Source organism: Macaca thibetana, chromosome 1 (genome assembly GCF_024542745.1).
Source record: "Macaca thibetana thibetana isolate TM-01 chromosome 1, ASM2454274v1, whole genome shotgun sequence".
Classification (NCBI taxonomy): domain Eukaryota; kingdom Metazoa; phylum Chordata; class Mammalia; order Primates; family Cercopithecidae; genus Macaca; species Macaca thibetana.
The window spans coordinates 30613468-30627533 of NC_065578.1; the positions used below are offsets into that span (position 1 = coordinate 30613468).

The window sequence follows — 14066 nt, forward strand, 5'->3', positions numbered from 1 at the left end:
AGCTCCCGAACTGATGAGCAAGATCCATGGATTTTTTGCTGACCACAGTAACAGAAGAGACTATAAAATTCAGCTTTCCATCTGTTTCTTCATGGTCCAAGAAAATACAGCAATTTCAAACTCCAGGGAGACATGCATTCAAATCGTGAAAGCTTAAACCTAGCCTGTCGTAGAATCCCTTAAGAGTAGCATGAATTTGACTCAGGAAGAAAAGTGAAGAAGGCATCATTTACTCTATAAGGATCGATTCCCTGGTGACCCTTAAAGGGGATGAGTTTGATATTTCCTCATAGCAGTTTTTCCCCTCTGGTCTTCAAAGCCAACCTGCTCAATTCCACAGCTGGTCCTTGCTTCTCTTTCTTTCTGCCGGCGCCAACATGCTCCTCATCATAAGGCCTATCATCAGCTAGTACTCGGCAGACTAGGCTGAAAGAGGAAGCTGGCCTTCCAATGGGAGTGCTTTAACATCTGTCCTCTTCCACTGTCCAAAACCTGGCCGCTACTTCAATGCAAAAATGATGCCTTTGCTTTTTAATGTTTTATGTTAGAACCAGGGTTAACTGAGAATAGCTGGGGAGAAATGAAAAAAGAATCAGCACCTCCTTTATCTAAAAACATCACATGAGACACTCGGGCGTGCTCAGGAGTCTGATTTCATTCTCCTGGCCACCAGCACACCTTTGCTCCTGGCAGGAAAAAAAAAAAAACAAAACAGGGCAGAGGTTCTGAAAAGCCATCAATAGGCTGGTCTCCTGTTATTTGGGACCCAACTAGAGAAGGGAATTTTCAGAAATGTGCTAGAAATACCAGCTCTGCAGAGATTTGACAGCCGGTTTGAAGGCTTCAGGCAGTTTGGATAAGCATCTAGACTTTGGGTACATTTCTGAGCCTGCTCTGTGAGTCCTTTGAAGTGTATCCAACTTGAATAAACCTTCCAGATAACTGGGGCCAGTGCAAAAGCTTTCTTTGGAAATCCCCCTGGAAGTGCCTTGTTGCTTTCTCGCAGGGCATCCAGCCCATCAGGACAAGCGATCTAAAAAGTAGAGAAGGAAGAAGCTCAAGAGAGAATGTTTCTATAATGTTCAGTTCACTGTCTTTTTTCCCCTTCCTAGCCTTTTTTACATATGGAGAAGGAGACAACAGATAGATCACCAAACTCCCAGTGGACTTTGAGGAGCGTGAGCTTAGATCTGCTCGTGGCTTGCCCATGACCCCTTTGTACTGATACAACCTGGCTGTTTCTAAAGATCTAGGCTAAAATGTACAGGAAAAGTACCACATATGTTAGAATAATGAAGAATAACAGGAGATGTTATTTGCCCTCCAGAAAGTCATTGCTGGAAGCACTTAGAGAGAGCTGGTGACGGGGCCATGCGTTGGTACAGGCAGAAGGTTCCATCTCATTTCCCAGAGAAGCATTCCCTGGCCGCCTAGGACAGAGCTGGAGCCTGTCTTCTCTCCTGTTTGCACAGGTTTTCTAATCACAGAATTACTGGAGCATCAAGAAGTGCCTGCATGCTTGGAAGGGCTTCCAGGCGGATGAACACACCTCAGCGCCGGGTAGCATTTTCCCAGGGTGCAAACCGGACCGGCTCTGGGTCACACTGACAAGGTGAAGTGGATGGGCAAAGAGTGGGTGGGGTACCGAACACTGGTTTCTTTAGGGAATCAAATAGGGAGGGACCTTTAAAGCCGGAAGTGGGGCCTTCCAGCATGCTTTGGTTCACTTGAGAGGAGGGGCTGAATGATGCTCCTTGTCTAACTTAAGAGACGTAGGCATGAAGGACAGGGCACAAGATCCCGAGGAGCAAAGGATCATCAGCTGCCCCTATCCAGCAATATCCCACAGCGCCACTGGCTGACCACAGGCAAGGAGAGAAATACCCTTTATTTTTTACTTTTTATTTTCCTAAGACTGAGTCTCATTATGTTGCCTAGACTGGTCTCAAACTCCTGGGCTCAGGCGATCCTCCCATCTCAGCCCCTTGAATAGCTGGGATTACAGGTGTGTGCCCCTGTACCCAAAATGCTCTTTTTTGATCCTGGGGCTAAATGAGAAAAGGAGGGCAACAGGGAGCTCTGGCTGCAGCACCAGAGGAACCCACTGGAAGGGAAAGGGCAGATAGTTTTGTTTCTTTATTATTTAAAAAATATTAACAGCAATTAAAAATAACACCAACAACAAAAACATTCACAACCTGTCACAGAGTCCTATAAGCTTTGGCCGTTTATTCCCAACGGAGTCCTTCATCCAAAGGCAGGTGGTGATTTCAGCCAAAAGGCCCCTTCATGGTTTTCATGGGTGGGTACTGCTGCTCCATCGGCATGGCCCCAAAGCAGTCAGAGGGGCTACAGTGGCCAGCCTTGCCTGGCTGGCCCATGGGACCCGGGGGCCCAGGAATGCCAGGGATGCCTTGCTGGCCCATTGGTCCTGTTGCGCCCATCTTGCCATAGCCTGGAGGACCTTGAGGACCTAGGGAGGGAAGGGCCACAGAGGGAAAATCAGAAGACCCAGATCATAAGGGGAAAAACCATAATGGCATCAAATAATAACTTACATTTGATGACTGTTTCTCAAGTTACCACATGTTTTCATGAAGACCTAGTCTGATCCTCACATTGATTCAACAATAACAATACTGCTGGCAAGTTTTATTTAGAACTTCCATGTGCCAGGCACAGGGCTGAGTGCTTTTGATGCATTATTCATTGAATCTGCACAATTTCCTGAGAAGCTATTTTCTAATTTTGTAGATGAGGATACAGGCTCAGAGAGGTTGCACCTCTGCTAAGTTGTGATGCTGGGTCTCAGAGCCAGGTCATCAGGCTTTGGCCATTTTCCTTCAGGCTATACAGCTAAGCATGCATCTTAGAGAGCACTTCCAGAGGGTTTCAATGGCCTCTTCAAGGTGTACAGCCAGTGAGGTGCTGAGTAGAACTTGAACTCGAGTTCCTCGGCCCCAACTCCATGCAGGTCTTTCCTACTGCGTCACGCTAGCCCAGTTTAAGACTTAAGAACAGGCACTGAGTCTTCCGCCCCCACATCCCCACAGGCCCTGGCAGAGTGTCTTGCACACAGCGGCATTACTATAAATGTGGTTGACTGGCCTGTCGTTGTTTGGACTTTGACACAGCTGTGTCATAGAAGAAACGGAAAGAAAAGGGGTCTCTGCTGCTCTGGATTCATGGTCTCAAATGGTGGTTTTCCTACCTGGGGGGCCGGGAAGACCGTTTTCTCCTGCAATGCCAACACCAATGTCCCCCTTTTCACCTTTGGTACCAGGCAGTCCTGGAACAAAAGAAATAAAACAAGTCCTATCCCTGAGCAGAAAAATGACGCAGCCAGTCAGATTACTTGAAACACACACACACACACACACACACACACACACACACACATATCCCATATTCACAACAGACCTCATGGAATACTTAGGTCTGCCCCAAAGGACTACATGTGTCCCTTGGAAACTAGGGCAGAGCTACCTCTCATTCCTGGCAAGCCCTGCCGTCCTTCTCTGCCAATCTGACCAGGGAGCCCAGGTGACCCTGGAGCGCCTGGCCTGCCGGGAGCACCATCCTTCCCTGGGGGCCCTGGTCGTCCCGGAGCCGCCGCCATCTCCATGGGGAACTGCATCCTGGAGGTGTAGTAAGCCATTCTCTCTGTAAAAAAAAGGACAAGGACAGGGACAGGTCAGAGGGTCCCCCGGGGACTCAGAATGACTGCAGATGCCGCATATAGGTCAGCAGCATGGAGTCCACAGCAGCCTTCCTTCACAGGGATGTCAGGGCAAGGAGTGTGGCGGTCAGTCTCCCAAGGGGGGTCCCATGTCCTGGCCTCCACATCGCTCCCCATGGAGATCCTTCCAAAGCACAGATCTGACTGTGGCATCTCTGCTCCAACAGCCCTCATTAGTTCACCGCCGGCTTCAGAATAAAGCCTGGATCCCTTGCTTGGCATTCAAGGTCTGCTTCCCAAGCAAGACGTTCAGCCCCTTCAGGACAGGGCCTGTGTTTCCCCCAGTCCCTGGCACATCAATGTTGGATGAACAAATGAACAGAAAAAACACTTCAAATAAACCACCCCAGCCATCTTCCAGTGCCACTCGCCCCTGTATTTAGAGCTCACTTCAGGCAGACTCGTTTGATACCAATTTTCTTGTCTGTCTCCTTTGCTCAAGTAGGGGCTTGGGGAACGCGGGAGGGAATCATTTTATCTCTGAACAGAGTAGGTGACAAGGAAGGTCTGAAGGATAATTGAACATCTGCCTGTCAACCCCAGGCCTGTGAGTGTGTGGAGGGTGAGAGCAGGAGGACATTGAGCTTTAAGGAAAAGGAGGCCAAAGCAGGGCAGAGAAGTCTCAGGAAGGGCAGGCAGCACCCACTGCCACCCAGCTGGCTGCCAGTTACCATCAAACATTTTAATGATCTCTTGTCTGATGAACCTCTTGATTTCATCATAATTCACCATGTCTCCCTGAAGAAAGAGAAGAAAACCTGCCTCAATTATACTTCCAAGCCTGGCACTTTCCCCTATGGAAATAAAGGATGGGGAGGAAGGCAAAGGTCCCAGAAGCCTCCCACAGATTCTTTTTTTTTTTTTTTTTTTTTTTTTTTTTGAGACAGAGTCTCACTTTGTCACCCAGACTGGAGTGCAGTGGCGCGATCTCGGCTCACAGCAACCTCCATAAGTCCTTAATCCAAAATCCTAACCACCCAGAAATGGTACAAAACATTTTGTGCTTAGGTGCATTTTTCTGGGGTGAGGGTCCTGTCTTCCCCACCCTTCCGCACACAGTTAAGAGCCGCCCTCTGTGGGAGCCATGCTCTTTCCCACAGAATGTCAGCAGGAGCTTGGAAGATGATCTGTGCTCCACCCCACATGCCTGCTCTATGGGACAGTGCCCACAGCCGCCAGCCTTCCCCCTTACCATGGAGCCAGGCACACCAGGCAAGCCAGGGCTCCCTGAAGGCCCTGGAGCTCCAGGGTGGCCTCTCTCTCCTGCAGGGCCTGGTGGCCCAACAGGCCCCATGGAACCACTCTTGCCAGGCCCACCAGGCATGCCGGCTCTCCCCTTCTCTCCTGCCTGGCCCTTCTGTCCTGCGGCTCCCGGATCACCCTACAAAGACAGATACTTAGTGCTGTCAAATTTACATCATGATGTCTCACCAATCTGCCCTTTTCTCTCCATCCTCCCACCAGGCCCCCAGTGTCTCCCTCTAGACTGTGGCCACAGCATCCTGACAGGTCACTCCGCCTCACTGCCCCAGAGTGGTCCTTCTAGAAGAGTTCTCCTGGCATTACTCCCTTTACTCTCTGCTTAGAAATTCTGATGGCTCCCAAATGTCCTCAGGATAAAGCACTCATTCGTTGGCTGGGCATGCAAGGCCATTCATGATGTGGTCCTGATCTTTCCTTCCTCAGCCTCCTCTCCCCACCCTCCACCTCCCGCCAGACCTCACTGGTGATAATTCTCTGCTTCTGCCGTGTTGCTGTGGTCCTCCTGGCCGGAAATCCCTTTCTCCTCCTCTCTCTCTACCCAGCGCACCCCTCCAGAGCTGAAGCTCCCGTTCCCGTTCTCTCCATAGCCTCTCCGACTCCCCAGGCTGGGTTAGGTGCTCCTCCCTCTCATCCCACAGCACTATGTCTCATCATCTTCTGGAAAACTTGTCAATCCCTAGTGTAAGTGTGACTGGTCTATTGTGAGCACCTATTGTTCAGGGACCTCTGTTTACCTGAGGCCAGGACAAGAGCCTGGAATGTGAGCAGGAGCAAGGGGGTACTCGGGAAATGGAAGCAATGAATGAATGAATCAGTCAATCACTGTATAAATGAATTGGAGATTTCCTTCCTCACAACCAATAAAAACCTACCCGGGGGGCCGGGTAATGACCCCATAGGAGAAATTTTCAGACATTATGCTGCTCCAAGTTCTGCAATTTTTTACCTTGCCCAGTGGCCTTCCTGTGTCTCCTCTCTGTGGCTAAAGTCATAACTTGGAGCTGGGCTACAGCCACTCATGAGCTTCTCCTCTCAAACCCAGCCAGTGCCCACTCACCTTGGGACCAGGAGGTCCATAGAGTCCCTGCTTTCCAGGGGGTCCCTAGAGGAAAGCAAAAGTCAGAGCTGAAGTCCGGGCAGCATCTCTGAGGCTCCCTGGGGAGGGAGGAGCGGTGAAGAGGCCCTTTCCACAGCCCGAGGCCCCCAAGTGTGTCCAACCAGGCTCTGTGTGAGCAAGGACTGCAGCCTCCCTGCCCGCAGAGGGGCTGACAGCTGGAAGGGAGAGTAATGTCTTCTGGAGCATGGCCTTGTTGAAGCGTGTTGGTTGGGCCCCCATCACAGATGAAGAGAGTCGAGAAGAAGTCAGAATGAGAGGGCCAGTCTGTGGCATACTGGGGGGCCTGGAAAGACCTGGTGCCCAGGAGATGTTTGTTTGGAATTTATTATTATCATTATTATTGTTGTTGTTGTTGTTTTCTTTTTGACCAGATACAGAGTTTTAAAAAATGGTAAAACAAATCTCACTCCCATCCTTGGCCTCAAGTCTCTAATTCCTCTCCCCAGGACAACAAGGGTTAACAATTTCCTGTATATCTGTCCAGAGATAGTCCGTACATAGACGGAATGTTTACTGAATAAATGAAGAGGAGTCAGGGCAAGGTGAGGAGGGAGAAGCATCCCCAAGGAAACAGAGAAGACCAGTACAACCGTACCTCTTTGCCAGCTGCACCATCCGTACCAGGTTCACCCTGGGGAGTAGACAGCAATGGAGACGTGATGAGCTCCATCCCAGTTTGGTGTCAGATGCCTCGCCGTGTACACAGGGCATGCCCAGCCCCCTGTTCCACCCAGAGGCCACGATCCTCCAGCCCTCACCCTCTGACACTCTGGGCCATGGAAACTCAGACCCCCACCCCCTACTCCAGCCTGATCCCAGAGCCTCAACAGCTCCCAGCCCCCATCTACAAGAGCTTTACAAGGGAAGAACAGACCGTGCCTGCCTTGCTGTGTGCTTGGATCCTGGCACCTTACACACTCCCTGGCTCTGAGTCTATGTTAAACGTTTGCTGAATGAACACATGAGCAGCCTGAGCCGGCCCCCTCCCCGAGACCAGCAAGGCTGCCTCCTTTGGCCAGCCCCCTTCTGATGGCTGCTGGGGAAGAGGACTCTGATTGCTAGGTAAGTGGGAGATTCATCCAGGGGCCATGGAGGCTCCTGAGCCTGCAAAAAGGGAGGCAGGGTCCTTGGCACGAATCAGGGCGAATAGGTGTGGTGAGACTGGGCCCTCCTGGCAGATGGGCTAACTAGAGTCAGACACCCCAGCCCAGGCCACCAGCCGCACGGTCACTGCTGCTGCCCCCCAGAAAAAGTCTGTGTTGACGGAACGCATCCTGATGGGTCCCAGGAGACCTGGGTCCCTGCCTCTGCTCTCCCAGGAGACTTTTCATCCCTGACCCTGGCAATCAGTTGCACCTGATGGGGTTCACCTGTCTGGAACTTTTAAGAGAGGTAGATTTTCAGAGTGGCTAAGGACCAAGTTCTGGAGTCAGGCAGGCTGGGGTCAAGTCAGAGCTCTTCCACTCACTAGCTATGTGACTCCGAGCAACCTGCCTCTAAGGAAACCTTGCAGAGCCCCCGTTTCCTCATCTGTAAAACGGGGACAATCAGATCCACTAAACGGGGCTGCAGCACAGATTAAGACAAAATGCACAGCAAGCACTTAGTCCACCATTCGGCACACATCGATGACCGATATATCAGCGCTCTTAGTGTTAAACGTGAGCTGAGACCAAGTCCTGGTTTCCGAGGACCTCGGGAAGTTACAGTAACAGCACTGCATTTCTGCTTCCTGACATTTAGCAAGATTTTCTGTGGTTACCGACAAGCTGCCCCGGGGAAGGGGCAGGGGCAGAACAGGGACACATAGCCGAGGGGTCTGCAGAAGGTTGATGCTGTGGCACCGTCACAGGCAGTGACCTCGTGTGCAGCCTGGCACAGCACTGCCTTGCAGGGCCTGTTCTTCCAAACTCAGCATGATCCTCAGGCCTGAGCACCACGCTGCCATCTTGCCATGCTGACAGCCTCTCTTTCCTTGGAGACCCCAGATATATTGTGCTGTGCTCAACGGGCCTTAAGCCAACTGACTCTTTCCCCCTGGGCTATGCTGTGGGATGTGGGATCTTACCGGGGGGCCAGGGTGTCCAGGGGGGCCGGGCTGGCCTGGGAGGCCTGCAAGGCCCCTTTCTCCGGTGGCTCCTCGGTCTCCTTTTAGACCCTAGAGAATAGGAAGGGGGACAGTGAGAGGGGAGGGAAGCAGGCAAAATGGACCCCCATGTAGACAGAGACAGACACCCCATCCTGTGCCAGGGACTACAGGGAGAGGTGGCACTGCCTGAACTTGCAGCAGGACTCTGAGATGACCTCCAGCCCTCTCCAAAGCCCTCTACCACATCCTGGAAGGCGAGATCTTTGGAGGCCGGAGGGGCTGACGCCAGGGAAGTAGGGGATGAGACAAAGTGTTCTGCATCCCCACACTTGCTCTGAATGGCGCCACAGCCAAGCAGGGCAAAACTCCTGGGAGGGAGGAAGGAGCGGAGTGTGCCACTCACCACTGCAGAGATCCCAGCGGGTCCTGGCTGGCCTGGAGGCCCTGGTGGCCCCTAAAGAGAGATGAGTCAGTGGAATAGAAACAGGTTCTAACAGTAAGAACCCTGGGAGGCACAGGGCCTGACAGCAGGAGCCAGCTCTAAACTGCAGCGCCTCCATTTCCTCTGGAAACCTTCCTTCGCTCTGGTCTTGCACTTGAGCTTCTGACAAGATTTGCGCCCAGAGCTGAGGCCTGGGGGTCCTGGGCACACAGGACCCTCCCTCCAACGCAGGCTGGGTGGAGCATCTGGGGCTGTGCTGAGGGAGATGATCTGAAAGCCATGGCCAGAGGCCAAGTGCAGAGGAGAAAGGCCTGGGGGAGTTACTCCATGGCCTAGGTGGCTACTGAGATCCCTGCTTCCCTAAAGGCAGCCCACTTCCTGCTGGTCTATGGAGAAGGGAAGACCAGGAGCTGGGGGTCTGTGTAGCAGGGGGGGAGGGGCAGGGCTTGGCACTGACCCCGCCATCCACAGTGACAAGGAGCCAACGCTCGCTGGCCAACACTGGGGTGCACAGGACTCCAATACCCAGACAGACCCGGCTGCTGCACTAGGGCGGCGTCTAAAATGCCCTCCTCTAGCTCTGATGCCTACATCCATGCCTCTGCAGTGTAAAAGGTCACCTCCCTGGTCAGAGTGACAACTTCTCTGAACCCCCCGGGCACTTGGGTCTCTCTCAGAGCGCTTCCCTTCACACGCCCAGGTGGCACGTTCCAGAGGCCATAGCCTGTGTTCTATTCATCTCCAGTCTCCTGGGGTGGAAGTGTCCAGCATGGAGACTGCCACACTGCAAGACGACGGGGCCAGACGGACAGAAGTGAGAGGCAGAACTCTGCACCCCCTTGGCCCCAGCCCCACTGAGTCTCCAACGGGGCCACGCTTCTGAGCGCGCCTCCCCCCGTCATCTGCAATGTGAGGGGGAACCAGGCTCAATATGGCGTTCCCAATCCAGGGCCTCTGGACCCCTTGAGATGCATAAAAATAGTGATGGGGGCCTGAGAGTTCTTTTTTTTTTTTTGGTCGTGAACTATTTTTAACATTTCCAAGAGCCTCCTGGAAATTATTATGCAGCCAGCCACAACAGGGCTGCAACAAAATGCCAGTATCTTCGCTTTTCTCTGGAGTCCCATCAGCTCAGTGCCGTCACACTGATCAAAGGCACTGCCTGGCAGTCGTCTATGTTAGTGATGAGTCAAGTAGACAGGAAATTCATTATTGCTTGATAAATGTCCTCTCCAAGTCACCTCATCTTGGGAAACACACCACCTATTTACCCAGTTGCCCAAGCCAAACGCAGAAGTGACCCCTGGTTCCTCTGTTTCTGTCACTCTGTCTCCCCAGCCCCAATCCAGCTCATCAGCAAGTCCCCCGAGCCTGGCATGGCGCAGGGGCTCCCCCCGAGCCTGGCATGGCGCAGGGGCTCCCCCCGAGCCTGGCATGGCGCAGGGGCTCCCCCCGAGCCTGGCATGGCGCAGGGGCTCCACGATTATTTGTTGACTGAATGACCTTCATCTGATAAGTGAACTTGAATGTGCCCAGAAAATAAGAAAATAACAAAAAGCCTGGAAACCACAGAAAGAGTGGCCCCACTGCCCCGTCTAGCTCCCGTGGCTGGGGCAGCCCCTATGGCAAGTTCTCTCAGGTCATGACAGCCTACGCGCCACCACCCACCCCGCCAAAATGCTAATTCTTATGGAGACAGAGACAAAAGTGGTTCAACTCACAACGTGGCCGGGGGGACCAGGTCTTCCCTGGGGTCCCATGGCACCAGGTTCACCCTGCAGGAGCCAGAAAAAGGAAAAAATGACACTGAAACTGACTGGCTTGCACCATGTGGCTGTCGGGTGGGAGGGGGCTAGGCAGAATAGGTGGTAATGCCAATGGCCAAAGGAGCCGGCCAATTCCCAGCCTCCAGACCCAAGTCTCCCAGAGAGTTAGGTAGAGAAGGCGGACCCTCAGCCTGAGCAGGCCAGGCCCTGCCTTTTTAGGTTGGCGACCCAGCAACCTCCAGGGAGCAGAACCAGTTACAATCCTTAAGAGGAGAGAGAAAGTTCAAGACATGCAGTGTTGGGTGACACCCCTCCCAGGAGGCTGAGGACGGAAAGCAGCCAATTTGCCAGTGAGCAGGAAGAAGCAGCTACATCCCAGACTCCTCAGAGTCCAAAGGCAAACTGAAGGCAGCCGTGTGGATCCCTGGTCCTCACCTCTGCGCCAGGCCGGCCAGTGCTGCCAGGGGGACCTGGTTTGCCACAGTCACCCTAGAAGAGAGAGGAACAGCTGGAGCTCACCAGACCTTCACTTGACGTCCCTACCCCAAGTCAACCTCACATCAGAGGGGCCCTGCCACCTGCCCCAGCTTTGGCCAGAGGCCCTCTGATGCCCTCCAGCTGGTAGACAGAGAAACCCTGACCCAGTCTGCTGCCAGGCACCGGTGGCCCCAGAGGCTCTGATGCTGGGATGGCCTCTCTGCCCAGGATAGGCTGCCATGTCCGCCTGGGGGCAGGCCTTCAGGAAAGCAGACACAACCTGCTTGGCAGAGGTCACCAGCCCTTACCTTAGGTCCTGGGAGGCCAGGATGTCCTGTTTTCCCCTTGAAGCCCTGAAAGAAAAGGCAGGGAGTTCTCCTGTCCCTCATGTCAGCTGGGGCCTCTTCCCACTCCTCCTTCCTCAGTTCAAACCATTCAAACCAATCCAAAGTCATAACACGGTCCATGGAAGATCTGGATTTGAGCTGTTGCAGCCACCCAGACAGAAGCTGCAACTTCGCAGCTTCCAACTCCTTCCTCCAGCTCAACTTACCGGTGGTCCCATGAGTCCAGGGGGGCCAGCAGGACCAGGGTCCCCCTAGGAAAAGAGACGAGGAGGATTGAGACAAGAATTTTGCTCAGCTTGTATCCAACTCATACCACTGTCCTCCCCTCTCTCAAGCCCTCCTCAGCTATCCCAGGATGGAGGGAAGAATCCAAACCTGGCTCAGCCTCTGACTGGCTGTGGATCCTCAGTGACTTCCAGCCCCTCTCCGGGCCTTAGCTTTCCTTCTTTGGGATATATAAGGGGGCTGACTTTGATATTCTACCCTGTCCCATGGCCCCAGCCCTTTCAGATTCCCCAGCAAAACCCAAGGAGCCAGGGCTTGCTCAAGTCCTTCCATGTCCACACCCTGATTCTTCCTGAAGCCCAGCCTAGTTTCCTCGGCTGTCTGAGTTTCTGCATACATAGTGCCTTCACCATCTGCCTTTGGTGAGACCTAGCTCGCCTAACCTGCTTAAGGCCACTAGGAGAACTGGGAAGCCAAGGGGCTGTGATGCCATCGGGGAGCTGGAGTGCAGAGAAAGACAGACCAAGGGAGGGCATGGGTGCCTCCTGACAAAGACAGGGATACGTTGGTTCTTTCCATCAAGGTTACCTTGACTTTGGCTCCCTTGGCAAAAAGGAGGGGAAGGGATGCTTGCCCTCCCGGCCCATCATCTCACCCTCAAGCCAGGCTTGCCGTCCTTCCCATCCAGACCATCCAGACCGGCGGGGCCCTGGAAACAGGAAAGAGGCATTTCTGCATGCTGGTGCGGGAGCCCTAGGAGGTGGGAGACCTGGCCCAGCCCCTCAGTTCTCTCCACCCCTCCCCTGACTCCCATCCCAGCACACACACACGTGCACCACACACGTGCACCACACACATGTGCACACACCCCACACACCTGCCACGCTAAAAGGGCACACACTCACCTGAATCCCAGGAGGTCCCGGTGGCCCAGGGGAACCAGGCATGCCTGATGGGCCTCGAATCCCTTCACTGCCCTGGAAACCATCCCCCCCCACCAATAAAGTCATCAGGGCTTTGCCCTCCCTGTGGAGACCAGGCCCTGGGTCAAGGGTCCTGGTGACTGCTGGAATCAGGACAGCTGGCTTCTGGGCCCAGTCTGTCCCTGTCTAACTGCATATGTGCCACTCATTGCCTCCCCAGGAGGATCTGTCTTCATCTGCAAAGCATCCCCTTTCCTTGCTGCCCCATGAGGAAGGGACAGGGCATCTTCTCCAGTGCTGACCCAGGGGCTGGCATGGCAGGGGCTCAGTAGCATGTGCTGAACTGAAAGCACAGCTTCAATCCACTGCGAATGCTGCCTGTTGCATTCTACTCCTCCATCAGACCCTCTGCCTCCTCCCCACCTACCTCCCTGCCTTTCCGCCCACCCCAATAGACATGGGCCGGGGCTGCACAAAGGCCTCAACAGCGCACCCAGTGCCATGTGGGCTCTGATTCCCCAAGATGAAAAAGTGGGTGCCCCTGTCCTCAAGGAGCTCACAATCCAGTGAGGGTCACGGGCCCAACACAACCAGGGGCAATACAACAGTCCATGTGTTCTGTGTGGAAAGGAGCTGAGGGAGCCCAGAATGGGGAGCAGTTCCCTCTGGCTGGGGATCAGGGAAAGTGTCACAGAAGTGTCACCAGATGCTAGACTCTGGGATTGGGCAGGTGGAAGAGAAAAGCACATGCCAAAGGGAACCTAAGAGAAGGATAAAGATTTGCAAGTGGTCACATGCCTGGCCTGGCCAGGGTGTCTGGGGGAGCCTGTGGGACGGGCCAGCAGGCAGAAGAGGCTGGAAGAGTCACCTTAATGAGTGGGGGCCCTGAACGCTGTGCTAAACTTTATTGAACAGTCAGTGGTTTTTAAGCTGTACTTCTCAGAGCGCTGGGGCTCCTGTGGGAGTCTCGAAGCTGGGGGCATGAAGTGGGGACTGAAGAGGGGGACTCCAGGACCCCCACCGTTGTCTCAGCCAGGGAACTCCACTTGTGTTTGTTTTGTAGATTGAGGTTTTTACATTTGCTTTTATGTGATAAAAAGGCTCTGGGACTACAAAATAAAGTCTAAAAACCCCTGCTACAGGCACTGGGGAGCCACTGAAGGTTCAAAGCAGAAGAGTGATGAGAACTGATGCATGGATTGGAGTTTACTAGAAAAGGCAGGGGGAGGCAAGCAGCATAGCAGGGGAGGCTGCTGCATTCTCCCAGTGTGGAGAGGGTGGCTGCCCTGGATCAGTGGCTGTAGGGTGGTCAAGGGAAGGGATCCCACTAGAGAGACTCAGCAAAGGGGAAAAAGAACTTGGGGGGGCATTGCAATGCCACCAGCCACCAGGAGGGGTCAGCACAGCCCCAACCAATGTTGGCCCCCACTGGGAGTTGGGATGAAGAACCACTGGCCAGAGGTTTGGGATTCTCTGCAATGACCAGCCTAAGGAGAGCAGGGGCTGCCACTCAGGTCCTCTGCAGGGAAGGCAAGTGAAGAGAGCTAGCAACCACCACTGTCCCAACCATGGCTGATCAGCGTGGGCTCTGGGGAGGTAGTGAGGGTCCCAGGTCCTCCTGGAGCTGGGAAGGAAGTCTCAGCTCTGCTGCTAACACCACTGTGTGCCTCTGGGCTGC

At 53.7% G+C, this 14066-nt stretch overlaps 2 protein-coding genes across 6 annotated transcripts in view; both read right to left on the reverse strand.

Annotated features, from left to right (window-relative positions):
* Positions 1-3269, reverse strand: part of FABP3 (fatty acid binding protein 3) — a 263378-nt gene extending 260109 nt beyond the window's left edge. Inside the window, exon 1 of the mRNA XM_050796691.1 lies at positions 3260-3269. The gene's annotated coding sequence lies outside the window, so the exon portion shown is untranslated. The remainder of the gene's footprint in view (positions 1-3259) is intronic.
* The window catches only part of COL16A1 (collagen type XVI alpha 1 chain), a 51737-nt gene continuing 39794 nt past the window's right edge, over positions 2124-14066 (reverse strand). For all 5 annotated transcript variants that reach the window (XM_050794323.1, XM_050794292.1, XM_050794282.1 and 2 more), the window contains 15 exons: positions 12371-12442; positions 12121-12174; positions 11447-11491; positions 11202-11246; positions 10852-10905; positions 10372-10425; positions 8612-8662; positions 8188-8277; positions 6715-6750; positions 6060-6104; positions 4932-5120; positions 4411-4477; positions 3487-3663; positions 3212-3289; positions 2124-2473 (listed from right to left, as the gene is read on the reverse strand). In XM_050794323.1, coding sequence (XP_050650280.1) covers positions 2271-2473; positions 3212-3289; positions 3487-3663; positions 4411-4477; positions 4932-5120; positions 6060-6104; positions 6715-6750; positions 8188-8277; positions 8612-8662; positions 10372-10425; positions 10852-10905; positions 11202-11246; positions 11447-11491; positions 12121-12174; positions 12371-12442 — 1260 coding nt within the window. In that variant the 3' untranslated portion in view covers positions 2124-2270. The remainder of the gene's footprint in view (positions 2474-3211; positions 3290-3486; positions 3664-4410; positions 4478-4931; positions 5121-6059; positions 6105-6714; positions 6751-8187; positions 8278-8611; positions 8663-10371; positions 10426-10851; positions 10906-11201; positions 11247-11446; positions 11492-12120; positions 12175-12370; positions 12443-14066) is intronic.